Source organism: Manis javanica, chromosome X, assembly GCF_040802235.1.
Source record: "Manis javanica isolate MJ-LG chromosome X, MJ_LKY, whole genome shotgun sequence".
Lineage (NCBI taxonomy): Eukaryota > Metazoa > Chordata > Mammalia > Pholidota > Manidae > Manis > Manis javanica.
The window spans coordinates 14,048,721-14,064,228 of NC_133174.1; the positions used below are offsets into that span (position 1 = coordinate 14,048,721).

Below are 15,508 nucleotides of genomic sequence, written 5' to 3' on the forward strand. Positions count from 1 at the left end.
TATGTTACAGACATTGAGTTAATATCCAGAATATATACAGAGATCATACAGACTATAGGGAAGACAACAAGTAACCCGAAAGAAAATTAGGCAAACACAAAAATACAAAGGCCAATAATACATGGATACTCAACATCTTTAATAATCAAATGAGATATAAACTGAAATGAGAAAGTATTATTTGTTTAGAGTGACTCAAATTAAAAATAAGTTCTGATAATATCCAATGTTGAACAGGGTATGGTTGAAAATGCACTCTCATACAGTGAAATTTTATAACCTTTTTGGTTTGGAGAGCAATTTGGCAATGTCTATTCAGATTTAAATGTTCATACCCTTTTTTTACAGCAAATCATTTTCTAAGACTGAAGCACAAGTTCACAAAAATAAATAGGGGAAAATTACATTAAGTACCGGACATGCATTAAAAAAATCATGCAACCATTTAAAAAGAGTTAGATCTATGTATATTCTCATAAAGGTGTTTAACACATTAAATGGAAAGAGCAAGTTGCAGAATATATGTATTTTACAAATCTCAAAAATCGTACAGAACAAAAAGAAGATAATAACCAAGCTGCTAACAATGGTTATCTTGTAGAGGAAAAAATTTATTAATTCATTTATGTAACATTAAATGAATGTCTGCTGTGTGCCAGGCACTGGTCTAGGTGCAGGGGTTTCAGGAGTGAATTAAAAAAAACAAGATGAGGAAACTGTGGACATTTGTTTTCTATGATAAATATTTATGTAAAGTATGACCTTTATATTTTTGTCTCTAATAATAAATCTATTGTTTGGAAAAAAAGCTTCAGTTACTAGTGAAAAACTTTCAACAATATAAACATTTTGTTTTGTCATTCTCTTAAAATCAGTCTTATCAAATTATTTTTTAAAATGTCACTGGCATATTAAAAAATGTATTTGGTAAAATTAATGTCAAAGTACAAGTTTTTAATACTATAAAACAATTACTTTGCTCACTTTAAAAGAATACTTAAATTTTATGGTGTCTGATTTACCTATATCCCTTATGATATAATATTTTACTTACAGTTTGTGGATTAATCTCCTCCTCTCCCATAGGTTCATCCATAATTTGTTGTCCATTCTGTGAAAAGCACAGCAAGTAGAAAAGTTACCAAAACAGATCTCACATCAGTTAAAGTTAAATGAAGGCAGACAAAACAAAATCCTACAGGAATATTTTTACTCCAAAGGATTCTAATGAAGTACATAATCACCATGTAAGTATGCAGTTGCCAATGTGTAACAAGTTGTGCTTCAAAAGTTAAGTATAAAAACATTCTTCCATGGAAATGATACAATAAATGATGATTACCTTTCCAGGTGAACCCTTGAGCTTATTTTAGTAGTTAAATGCATTAGAAGTGGTCTTACTTAAACCTTACCAAACATCATTTACAATATTTTCTGTGACAAAACACATTCTAAATTCCAACTCCACTGATAATTAATCAGGCCAACTGATCAATTATTTTGGGGAAAAATTAAGCTAGATATCTATATTAAAATAGATTCCAGGTGGATTAAACATTTAAATGTCAAAAACAAAATTATGTAAAAGTATTAGAAGAAAACACAGGTGAATAATACTTGTGGGGTAAGGAGGGTAGAAATTATAAAGGGAAAAAAATGACATTTGAATTCATTAAAGTTTAAAATGTTTTCTGCCAGACACAAAATGACAAAAGACGAAGTGATCAAGAAAATAAAAGCAACACATGACAAAGGACTGGTTATCCTCAATACATGAAGAGCTTTGTTTTACAAACCTGTAAGAAAAAAATGATGAACCTCAAAAGAAATGAGCAATAAGAGAAAAAAAGTTCAGCCTTAGTACTAGTCAAAGAAATACATTTAACAGAAAGCTATTTTTGCCTTTCAAATTGGTTATGATTTACAGAGAAAAATAACAGCCAGAGCAAATATGGGCATGGGGAAAAGAGCACTCAGGACATACTGCTGGAGAAAGTGTAAATCAGCACAACCTTTCAGGAAGGCAATCTAAGTCTGTATTAAAAAAAAGAAGACACATAAAACTTGAAATGTCCTATCACTTTGACTTTTTAAAAAAACACAGACAAGTATACAAAAATGTACGTACAAGAATGCTCACCATAACTTTTTCCAAAAAGAACTCCAAATTGGAAACCTAAATTCCTAACAATAGAGAACTAGTTAAATACATTATAGTACATCTATATAATGGGATACTATGTAGTCATTAAAAATGATAAAGATGTAAACTGATTGACATGGAAAGACAGTCACATATAGTAAGTGAAAAAAGCAATTTACAAAACAGTATGGATTATAATGATCCCATTTAAAATAAATATATACATGTTTCAAAATGTATATATTTGTATGGGAAAAAACTCTGGAAGGATATACACCAAAATGTTAATTTAACAGTGGCTATCTCTGGGTGGTAGAATTTTAGAAAATTTAAATTTTTTTGTTTATTTTTGCTTATGTGAATTTTCTAATGTGTCTACAATGAATATGTATTATTTGTGTAATTAAAACAAAACAAAACAAAACAAACCAGAAGTCAGTAACACATAGTGTCTTCTCTAGTTCCTTCACTGGGAAAAGAAGTAAATGCCCCTTACCACTTGCTAATACAACAAATGTACAAGGATCTACTCTAACCATCTTTGGAGCTTTATCAACTGGGAAATAAAAGGTGTTCTACCCACTCCCCCATAGCCCACATGAGGCAGCTGCTCCAAATTTGAAGTCCTCTTTCTTACTCTCCCCATCTCTAGTTATTCATCCATTCATCCATCCATTTAATTTCATTCATGCTATGTTCTAGGCACCAAGCTGAAGATGAAAAGTTAATAAAACATGGTCTCCATTCAAGAGATCCATCCTAGAGGAAGGCACAGGTCTACGAACCCATAAAAAGGGCACCCTTCATATGCAAAAACTCATAGAGTATGTTCTTACATTAGGAATTGCCTATACAATTTTACAAAGCACAGAAATCATGCAAAAATATAGACAAGGGAGAGGCAGATATAAAATCTTTGTTTTCCTAAGACACTATCAGAGCCTACAGTATGGACTCAAAAAACTCCAGGATACAGCTTTCTTCCAAAAGCCATAGCATTTATTCTGCTGAATACTGATCATTTTATCCAAACATCCCAGACAAACCTTAAACTAGGTCTTAAGGACACTGGCTTTAGAGTCAGATCCCTAGATTCAAATTTCTGCTCTTACACTAATTGTGAAACTTTGACAAGTTATTTAAATTAGCTAAGCTTTAGTTTCTTCGTATGAAAAGTAGACATTAAAAAGTGTTATGTTCACAGGTGTTGTGAAGACTAAATGAGATAAATGATATAAAACCCTAACAAGAGTGCCTGGCACTTAGAAATGAGTTCGCTATTAATTATATCTAACATTCAATCACCCCTCTGTGGTGCACTGACCTGCTACTTGGTCTAACATGAGCTACACTTACATTTTCCATGGGAATATAATTTGAGATCCATCTGCTCCTTCCAATTTTCAGTGTATGCAAAACAAGAATCAAAACTTATAAGGCAAACTGGTACAGTAGAAACAGCATTAAACTTGGAATGGTAGGCCAGTGGTCGAGTCCTAAGTCTGCCACTTAGAAGCTTTATGGTTTGGGGCAATTTGAACATTCTCCTAGTCTATTACTTTATCTGTTCAAAAGGGGGATACTTGCCCCATCTTTATTGTTATTGTTAGGCTCAAAACTGAGATAACTCATAAGAAAGTATTTATAAACCGTAATGAGCTATACCAATGCAAACTGTTATTATTAAGGTAAGATAACTTCATGAAGATAAAATAATACTTCCATAAAGTCATTTTGATCTTAGAATCAAAAAAAGTTCAGGATTGGTAAGGGATCTTGAAGGTCTTCTGTTCCAAATAAAACATCATATACTTCAATTCTTTCTATCCCATTTTCACCTATATTTGGACACTGTCTGGACAAGAATGTACTACCTCACCAGGCAGCTTACTACACTATCTTAGAAAAAAGCACCGCTGCTAGATAAAATTCTTCATTATATAGTAAGTTGCCTCAGCCATAAATCTCCTTTAATAGGATGACTACCGTGCCTGTACTCTACCTGCAGAGTTGCAGGAAGTAAACTACAGCCTCCACGACAAATCACCCCTAGCCTGTCCTAGATAATGCAAGTTCCTTCAAACATTCCTTTTAGACAGATGAGACCATCTTCTTTTCTGAGCGTGCAGTCAATTCATCTTAAAGAGTGGTATACAGAATTGCATGCAATTAACATTCTAACCTTGATATGACTAATGCAGAGTAAAGGGCATTTTATCTCTCTTGTCCTAGATAATAAACTTTCATTAAAGCAGTTCACACATACATTATTTTTGGAATATCCACAACACATTGCTGAGTCATGAGTTTTCTGTTGATTAAATCCTTGTCTTTTATTTATACAGTAACTAAGCCCTGTATCCTCTATTCTGTACTTGTTGCTCCTAACCTCACAAATAAAGCCTTATTTTAAGTTTCTGGTTCATCTTTTCCCATATCTAATCCATTGCTACAGCCACTATAGATTGGATTCCAAATCTGCCAATTGGATTCCAAATCTGCCAATCAGCCTCTTCAGTATTTTCAGCTTCATGTAATCCATAACTTTTATAATATATTTTCTTTTCTAAACTCCTCACCCAGCTAATTAACAGTATTATACTAACCAATCTAAGAAAAAAAATAAGTAAAAACATGACCTCAAGGTATTTTATGCTCTACTTTTTGCAAAACTATCTACTTCCTTTCTGAGTTTAGTGAGGATTTAGAATTTTAAACAATTTAATTTTAAAAGCAGGAAAATATAAAAGCCAAACCTACCTACCAGTGAAGCTTTACAAAACTCTACCCAAAAAAGCACCTTTACTTCAATAAACCTTTTGTATTGTTTCATCAAAACATGAATTCAAATGTTATCTATTAGGAACAAGCATCGTTACTTCCACAGCTAAGAAGTTGCCCTTTTGAAAAATGACCCTTGGCTTCATTAGAAATTAGGTTACATGGACCATCAATCTGACCCAATATTGCAATTCCTACAGTTCCAAAAGTTCAAGGGACTTTTAAACAAGTTACCTATTAAACAAGAAAACTTATTTCTGTAATTTTAAGAAACAAACAGAAAAAATATGCGGTCTGAATCTGGCTAGTACCAGACTTAAACCCCAGTTCTGTCACTGCTGTAGTCACCTGACCCGGGGTAAGTAACTTAACATTTTGAGCCTCAGTTTCTTCATCTGTAAGATGTATATAATATCTGCCTCACAGGGATGTTGTAATTAGAAGGATCCACCAAGGATTTACTAGATGCTCAATAAATGCTACTTCCTGTCCCTTCTTTTGCTTCAATTGACTGTAATATTTACATTTTTATAGTTAAATTCTAAAGATACAATGCAATGAAGTAGTACACTAATACAGCCAATTAATTTCTCACTAAGCAGGGTAGAAAAGGTCATTCATATAAGTGGTATATCTTTATACAACGTGGCTAAAGAATGGGCATGGACAAAAAGATTTAAAAGTGAGGCAATGTATTTATCCTCTCATCCCACTGTGGTGTCTTTCAGCCAAAAAATTGCAGTTTGGCAGATTGCACATATGCAAATATTATGGGAAATACTGGAAAAGGTTAGGAAATGCTAATCATGCTTTATCTGTTAGCCTGAAATGTGTAAAAGTAGAAAATTACAATAATGTACAATATGGGTCTCATCAGAACAAATCAGATAAGGGAGACTGTTAGCTTGAGTTTCAGCAGGAATTGTTTTCATAATAACTTCTAATGTTGTAGTATAAAATCATCACTTAAGATCATCCTGGTTTAAAGAGGATGAACAAGTCAAATCAGTTATTTTGAACCAAGGTTTCAGCACTTCTAGAATATTCCTAAATATTTTAAGGAAAATTCTGAAATGTTAAAAGTAAGAATATTTTACTAATTTTAAAGAATTTCATTTTAAGCAGCCGCATTAAACATTGCTTTTGTTGTAATGGCATGTTACAATGCACATTTCCAGGTTGCTGCTTGATACCTCTGAAGAAAATACAAATTAACTTAAAAAAACATTTTGAGTTCAGCAGATCATCTTATACAACTACACTGGGACTAAAAAAATGATCTTTGATTGATAAAATGCTATCTCGAACTTAGTAGAATATATCATCTACTGACATCCTCCTACCTAGAAATGAAATGTAAATGTGAACACTGGGAGGAAAGAATTCCTCAGAGAAAACAGCCTGAAATAACAGGAAGGGAGGAGGGAAAGGACCCAGAGCCCTCATGTACTAACTGGGAGGCCCAAATTGTAGGAATGAGCAAGGACCACACTTTTTTTTTTAACCACCCTCCAAGTTCCCACAAGTTTATGTGCCTTCCAAACTCCCTGATACCAGCAGTGGTTTTCCTGCCCAAACCTTCTGCAATCAGAGTTCCATGGAGGTGCTAAGGATGAGGCATTAGAAACCTCTCTCAAACTTTACTTAAGATAGAATTAAGTTGTTCAGAATCCAAAGAATCTTCTATGCAATCACATTGAAACAATAAGAAACAAGCATTTTATATTCTTAATAAGGAATGTATATAATCCTTACCAATGTGACAGGATTAAGAATCAGCTCCTCATTTATCCTAAGGAAATATCAGAGATGTGCATAAAGACTTATGTACAGTGATATTCATCATACTCATTATACTGAAAAATAGAAAACAATCTAAATGACCAACAGGGGACTGGTTAAATAAATCATAATACAAATCTATTCATATGTAGGAACACTATGCAACGGTTAAAATCAGGGCCTCAAATAAAAATTAATGATGTAAAAATATGCTTGCAATATATTAAATTAAAAAGGGTACAAAACTACATAGCATGACCCCAATTTTGCACCCACCCTCCCAACATGTGTGCATGTAACTGACAAAACATATATTAAATCTTATCAGTAGTTACCTGGGTCATAGGATTTTCTTCTTTGTACTATATTTTTAAACTTATATGCATTTGTTACATATTATATTTATAAAGAGAAAAAACAAGCAATGTAATTAGAAAAATCTTGTTTATTTGTAATTAAGGTGTCCTTATACCTGCTTTACTATTCCTCTAGAACCTAGAGCCCTGATAGTATTCAAGACTGTTCTATTTTCTAGACTGGAGTAGGAATGGCTTCTGGTTATATTTACATTTTTAAGTTTTAGAGGACCCTTTCAGAAGTTTTTTTTTTCTGGTCTTGTGGTTGTGGACTCAGAAAATAGATAGGTTTTAGGCCTGAATCCACCTCATGTCTTTTGGAGTGTACCCCTAAGGAGAATTCTGTTTATGAAACAAGAGTATGTTAAGAATAAACAAATGAAAACACAGTAGCCAAAATTAAATCTGCATTGTGAATAGCAAGTATTAGAATTGACACTGCAGAAAACAGAATCCATGCCACAGAGGACAAACTTGAGTAAATGGGGAAAAAAAAAGATTTAAAAACTATGGAGGACAGACATAGAAATAATCTATGAATAACAGATGTTCCTAAAGAAAAAAACAGAGCAGTTTAATCAATCAAAAGTATAAGAAAACTTTCCAGTTCTGAAAAAAATACCTGAGACTGGAGACTGAGAAGGTTCAACAGAGATCATCAACACCAAGACATGTCCTGGTAAATGTTTTTAAATTTCAAGGATAAAGATAAAATCCTACAAGCATACAAGCAGAAAAAAATAGGTTATTTTCAAAGGAACTAAAATCAGATTGACCTCAGATTTCTCCTCTGTAACAATAAAATGCCAGAAGACAATGAAGTAATGACTTACAAAGATTTGAAAGGGAAAAGTCATGATCTAAGAATTTTATACCTTGTCCTAGTTTTTCATGTACAAAGGCCACAGGAAATTATTCTTAGATCTGCAAAGTCTTATAAAATTTCACCATACTGGTAGTATCTTTTTTCATAAATTGTTCAAAGGTATGTCCTAGACCATTGAAAGAAAACCAAAATAAGAACACAAGAATAGTAAGGTAGAAAAGAACTGGTGAAGTATACTGATACCAACTTAGTATCTAGAAATATACAAATAAAACAACCCCACTAAAGGAGAAAGGGTAAATAATGAAAAATATATGATGGTATAAGCATATAAACAATACAAAACTTTAGGAAAAAAGTAAGATTTGTAACTTTAGGCTAAATTAAAGTTGGACTCAAAATAAAACAGGCAGTGGAAAAGAGGACAGAAACAAAGATTTAAAATTCTTTGTCTTTCCTATAAGGATATTTAAAAACCACTATTTTTAGTCATTAGCTAATAAATAAAAATTTTGGAATTCTTTGAAAAATCATATAATAACCAAGAATTTTATTTATTTATTAGAGTCTGAATCACCAGATAAGATAACAACTGGCAAGGAATTAGTAGTACTTTAGGCAGGCATCACATTCAACCCTAACAACATGAGGTAGGTATAATTACCCCCATTTTACAGATGTAGAAACCAAGGCTCAGCAAAGTTAATTAGTGAATGGCAGAAGCAGGAATCAAACCCAGGTTTTCCCAGCTCCATAATTCTTCAACATTTCATAATCTCCTCAAACAATCCATATGTCAGAAGAAAAAAACAATAAAAAACTTAAGATGACAGTAATTCCAAAAGTAAGAATGTAAGAAATATAAAAGTATAAAGTATCTAATTAAAAGAAAGTGTCTTACTGGATATTTGATATTATTACAGAATTACTGACATTTTTGTGAATAGTTAAATGTTTTTAAAAGTATTTATCTTTTAAGAAATATAAATGTAAATATTTACATCTGAATTGATGCATCTAGGATTAGCTTCAAAACAATCCACTGGAGTCAGGTAGCGGAAGTAAGTGTATATGTGTAGATTGGGGGATTACAGATGAAACAAGATGGGTCATGAGCTGATTATCCTTGATGCTGGGTTATGGGAATATGGTGGTTCATTATACTATTCTCTCTACTCTGGTATGTGTTTGAAATGCTTGATAATAAAACCTAGTCTTAGGTTATATTTTTAAAATGCTAAAAAACCCACACAATCATTTACTGCTTTAAAGAGAAACCTGAACAGATAAGTATAGAAAAGCATGAGGAAAAAGAAAGCGTTTGTAATTTTAAGGCCAAAAATAAAAAACCTTAAGCCAATTAACAAGGTCATTTGCTTTGGGCTAAAAATACAATTAGCACTTAATATATGTAGTAATAGTAATTACTAACATTTACTGAGCAATTACCACACACCAGGCAAGTACTAAGTATTATAGATCATCTTCATGCATTTAACAACTCTGTGAGGCATTATCACTAATTTGCAAATGAGGAAATTAAGCTAAGATGGCTATGTCATGGGTATATCAAAATTTTTGAGCGCTGTATCCTCAGCCCCTAGCAAAATGACTGGCACACAGTATGTGGTCAATAAATATATGTTCATTACAAATGAAAGTCTAATATCCTGCTTAAGGCTAATAAACACCCTAAATTCAAATCCAAATTTGAGTCTAAAACCCCTACACTTAATCACATTTAAAGCTTTTAATAATGATCTTTCATAGTAAGGGTAAGATATTTATTTCCTTCTGTATATGTTTCTATTTTTCATATTTTCTACAATTAGCATGTGTTATTTTTTCAAGCAATTCATTAAAAATAATAAATGCAAAATAGCATCGAACATTTAACAACAGACTAGCCTAACCACAAAACAAGATGTTCTGGAGATGAAAACATGAAATAAATGGACACAAAATGGTCACTAATATCAACTAGCAAAATGAACAAAATAAGAACAAAGCACTTGAAGTAATTTGTATTAGAATTGATACTCAATTTTATAATGTAGAAGTTTATGGGTTCCTTGCAAGTATCTATGAAAAGATATGAAGACTATGTTTCTAGGCCACAAAGTAAATCCACAATTCTTAAAAGCAGCAATCATACAGCTCATTTTTTCTGATTATGATAAAAATACTGAATAAAGATACTAATATACTCATTCAGAAACGAATATTCTTCCAAATAACTACTGGGTCAAGGAAATAATAACATTATCATTTATGCAATGCTTTTTTTGTTTAAAGTACAATGTTCATAATGTTACACATATTCTCTCATTTAATCCCAATCAGTCATTAATAAACCATGAGGCATGTTATTATGTAGAGAAGAAAAAAGTTGAGAGTTAATAACTTGTCCAAGATCACAGAGCTATTAAGTTTGCAGATAAGGTAAGTGAAAAGTCTGAATTCCAAACTCATACAACAAAGAAATGTTGTCATATTCCTGTTAGAATTCATGTACAAGGCATCTAGCTATGCTTATTTTTCTCTATTTATAAAATAAAAATTTGTAATTAAGAGAAAATTAGAGTTCTTACTTGACACATTTTCTGAAAATGTCCACTTGTTAAATACACCACTCTAAGAAAGTAATCGGTCATTTTTCTAACATACCATTGACCAGATACAATATTCCCAATTGCACAATCTCCTAAGAAAGAATCATTTGAATATTTTCATATTCTCAACAGGGCAATTTAAAAAGTAAGAAACCATAAAATCAGATAAATGAAGTAAGGAATATAAGGTAAACATGATTTGCCACTAAATCTATTTCTAAACAGTAGTGTGACCTTGGAAAAGTCACTGTTTTCTGGTACTTATCTGCAATCCTTAAGAGTTTGATGGGACCTTGGCCAGCATGGATTTGAAAGTGTGCTATTTACTGTGGACAAGTCCTTAAGCCTGAGCTGTGGTTTCTTCATGCATAAAATTTGTGGATATCTAATAGCTCTTTCAGCTTGAAAATGTTATAATCCTGTGACTAAGGATTAAAGTTATTTAATATTTTGTGGGGTTTTTACACCTGAGTTATATTATTGATTCTGTATTTAAAGCTGCTTTTATATTATTTTTTAAGTCTAATTTCTTCTTTCTCTTCTGCATCCAAAGCACAGCTTTATCTATATCCTACAGTAGTGCCTTTGTGCCCAAGTGTAAACAAGGATAATGCCAAAGAACGGATTGTACAAATGATGTCACCTGAAAGAGAAGTACTAAGAATAAGAAAAAACATTGCTTTTCTGTGCAGATTAAGGAAACTAGAGCAATTTTATGATTTTCACAATCCAATCTTACTATTCTAATTTTACTAGTATTGAAAAATAGTCAAGTGTCAACTTGTTTTATTTTAAGCTCCTCTATCTATTCCCAGTCCTGTTTCTGACCTTCCTTCAAAGCCCAACTCTTAGTTCTTGATGGAGTTGGTACTATTTACCAAACTTGTCTGATGATCAGAATCACCTAAGATTCCTGTTAATGATATATTACCTGGACTTACCCCAAAATGAAATTGAATCAGGAGTTCCGAAGTCCTGTGGCTTGGTATTTCATGTTTTAAAGAGGTACCTTAGATGACTCCTATGAGTAGACAAGTCTAGGAAATTACAGTGTAGAGAAAATATCATGGGCTTTGGAGCCTGATATATGTTTCAAAACTTGGCCTTATCCTTTATTTAGGTGTAAATTTGGGCAAGCTGCTTATGAATCTAAATTTTCTAATTCACAAGACTTGGATACTAGTTATGCCGTTGGTTGTGGTAAAGTTCAGTATGCCTAACCATGTTCGATGTTCAGTAAATGTTAACTTCTCTTTCCTCCTGCTCATCTTGCCAGAGGAAATGACAAATACAAATAAATACATGAGGGGATTCTGACAAGTTCCTTACCCTAATGGGTTCATTTCCATCTCTGGGGCTAAAAATCTGAGTACTACATAATTCTTGAGTGTATTCCTTGGCTCAGCTAATTTAAGTCTCAGGAACAAGTCTAATGATTTCTCCTGGTTTCCAGAGGCTTAATGAAGTCCCCCTTATCTAAAACAGATACACCATTATGATGGGCTTCAAAGCCCAACCTTTTATTTGCTATGTGATTGGCAAAATTACCTGAATCTGTTTCCTCATCGGTAAAACAAGTGGTGCTTAAACGTTTGCTGAACGGAACCCAAAATACATTATTGATGACATAACTGTTAACTAACAATCACTAAAATCATTTATATATGGTCTTACAATCATTCTTAGGAACAAAAGACAGCAATAACAGCTTGCAAGTAAGTGAAACAAGACAGAATGTGACTTGCTCAAATACAAAATATATCAGAGCTTAACATCCAAAATTCCTGTTTGTGTAGAATCAACTGTATCTTCACGTCCAGAGTTTTATACAAATTTGAAGTTGAGTTTACTCAGGGAAAAAACAATCCAAACTACTGGTTTGTTTAAAAAATATTAATGTGTGTGTGTTTGCATACACATACATACATTTAAAAAAATCATAATAGGTATAAAAACGTGAGAGCAAGGCTTATTTCTGAAAAATTCAGAATTGTAGTTTCAAATTACACTAGAATTAATAGTGATCAATTATTCTAGCTGCATATGTATTAAGTATAAACACTATAAATAAGAGCATTTTACCAAAAACTGTATTAACTGTTCAGAAAACCTATAAAACAAAAGATTTTTTTAAAAACTAAAAACCTGGAACATTCAAAACAGAAGGAAAAGTTACCCTCAATTCTAAAAAAATTTTAAAAATATCAAATCCTATTGAAAGCAATTTTAAATACCATAGCTTTTCTCTTAATTTATTCAAATTATTTTTAATGAACTATTTTTTCATTTAGTTCCTGCCCTTTGTTTATTTCTAGACATTTAATATTTTTGCTATTTTGAATAGGATATTTTTTTCCATTATCATTTCTAACTAGGAAAGCTATTCATTGATTTTGGAATGTCTGGTATAATACCACCTTATTAGACTATCATTAGTTTTATAATAACCTTTTTAGTAGTTTCCTTAGATTATCTAAAGTAGATGATTAAATAATCTATGAATAGTAATCCTTTATCCTTCTTTTGAATACTCTGATTTTCTTGCCTAATTGCATTAGCAAACTCTAAGAGAATGTAAAATACAGGTGAAAACAGCAGGCATGGTTTTAATGAGATTGCTTACAATGTCCCCATCAAGCATCATGTTGGCTATTGGTCTGAGATTAGTTTTAATAATATTAAGGACACACATTTTTATTCCTATTTCACTAAGTTATTAGTTGAGAATAGACATTAGATTTTATCTACTGCTTTCTTACTTTTAAAAACATTTCAATTAGAAATTATTATAGATTCACAATAAGTTACAGAGGTCTGATATATCCTTAATCCAGTGATTACATCTTGCCTAACTTCCTGTCAAAATCAGAAATTTATACTAATACAATGCCCAGGACTTACTCAGGTTTCATTGGTTTTACAGGTTCTTATGTGTGTATGCACTCTACATATTTTATCACATATATAGGTTCCTAAATCGACCAGCACAGTAAAGATACTGAACAGTTAATCACCACCAGGATCCTGCATGTTGCCCCTTTATAACCACACTGACCTCCCTCCTTCCTCTCTTCCTAACCCTGGCAATCACAAGTCTCTGTTTCTAAAAATTTTGTCATTTCAAGAATGTTATATAAGTGGAACCATATAGTATGTCACCTTTTTGCACTATGAATTCTTTTGCAATTCATCCAAGTTGTGTGTATCAATAATCTTTTAGTTGCTGAGTAGTATTCCACAGTGTGGATATACCACAGCTTACTTAGCCATTTACCATTGAAGGACATTTGGTTTCTAATTTTGGGATATTAAAAATAAGGTTGTTATGAACATTTGTTTATAGTGCTCTTTGTGAACATATATTTTTATTTCTCTGGAATAAATGTCCATGAGTGCAACTGCTGGGCTGTATAGTAAGTATATGGTTAGTTGTTTAAGAAAAGGCCACTATTTTCCAGAAAGGCTGTATCATTTTATATTCCAATGTATGAGAGATCATTTGTCCACATCCTCACCATTTGGTTACTGTCACTATTTTTAATTTTGGCTGTTCTAATAGGGATGTAGTGATATCTAATAGGGTTTTTATTTTCATTTCCATGATAGCTAACTGTGTTGACATCTTTCCGTACTTATTTGCTATCCATAAATCCTCTTTGATGAAATGCCTGTTCATCTCTTTGACCAACTTCTAATCGGATTGTCTTTGCTACTGAAGTTTTGGAGTTCTTTATATATTCTAGAAACAAGTCCTATCTCAGATACAGGTTTGCAATTATTTTCACCCAGTCAGTAGCTTCTATTTTTATTCCCTAAACACAGGGTTGTTTCCATAAAGAGAAAGTTTTCTATCTTGATGAAGTCTAATTTATTGATTTTATTTTTCTGATGGACTGTGTTTTTGGTTTCTGGTCTAAGAACTCTTCACTTAGCCCATGGTCCTGAATATTTTCTCCTATGTCTAAATTCTGAAAGCTTAATTGCTCCAAGCACCATTGTTGAAAAGGCTATCTATCCTTCATCCACCAAATTCCTTTTACACCTTGGACAAAAATCAGTTGGCCATATTTGTATGGGTGCATTTCTGGGTTCTCTATTCTGTTCCATTGATCTATGTTTATTCCTTCAACAATACCACAGAATTTGATTACTGAAGCTGCATAGTAAGTCTTAAAATTGGGTGGAGTGATTCCTCCCACTTTATTTTTCATCTTGCTTTAGTTATTTTAGTTCCTTTACCTTTCCCACATAACTTTGAGTAAACTTGTGTTAAACCTATAGAATTTGGACTTTACTATGTTGCATCTTTCAATTCTATGAAGATGGTACACCTCTCCATTTATTTAGACCTTTGATTTCTTTCAATGGTATGTTTTAGTTTTCAGCATAGTTTTATACATATTCTATAGATTTGTACCCAAGTATTTTTTGAGCAATTACAAATGGTAGTTTTTCATTTGTTTCCACATTCATTGCAAATATACAGAAATAGTTTATTCTTGTGTCATCTTATATCTTACAACTGCTGAACTCACTTATTCTAGTTGTATGTAGATTCCTTGGGATTCTCACTAGAGACCATGTCACTTATAAATAGGGGCAGTTTTATTTCTTCCTTTCCAATCTGCATGTCTTTTTTTTTTTCTATTACATTGTTAAGAACTTCCAGGACCATGTTGAATAGCAATGGCGAGAGTGGACAACCTTGCCTTGTTCCTGATATTAAGAGGAAAGTATTCAGTCTTTCATCATTAAATATGTTAGCTGTGTGTTTTTTTGGTATATGTTCTTTATCAAGTTGAGAAAATTCCCTTTTTTCTTAGTTTGACTTTTTGTTATGAATGTTTAATTTAATGTGCTTTCTACATTATTAATATGTGATTTTTCAACTTTTTAATGTGGCAGACTACACTGACTGATTTTTGAATACTATACCAGTTTTACATCCTAGAAATAAAACCAACTTAGAGCATACATTTTTATGTTGCTGGATTTGTTTTGCTAATAT

At 32.2% G+C, this 15,508-nt stretch overlaps 1 protein-coding gene across 3 annotated transcripts in view; it reads right to left on the reverse strand.

Moving 5' to 3' along the window:
• The window catches only part of RPS6KA3 (ribosomal protein S6 kinase A3), a 123,858-nt gene that overhangs the window by 94,776 nt on the left and 13,574 nt on the right, over positions 1 to 15,508 (reverse strand). For 2 of the 3 annotated variants that reach the window (XM_037020465.2, XM_073227929.1), the window contains exon 2: positions 1,055 to 1,111. In XM_037020465.2, the coding sequence (XP_036876360.1) occupies positions 1,055 to 1,096 (42 nt within the window). In that variant the 5' untranslated portion in view covers positions 1,097 to 1,111. Of the gene's footprint in view, positions 1 to 1,054; positions 1,112 to 6,679; positions 6,717 to 7,684; positions 7,779 to 15,508 lie in introns of all 3 variants that reach the window. The other variant, XM_037020462.2, reaches the window with a different exon arrangement.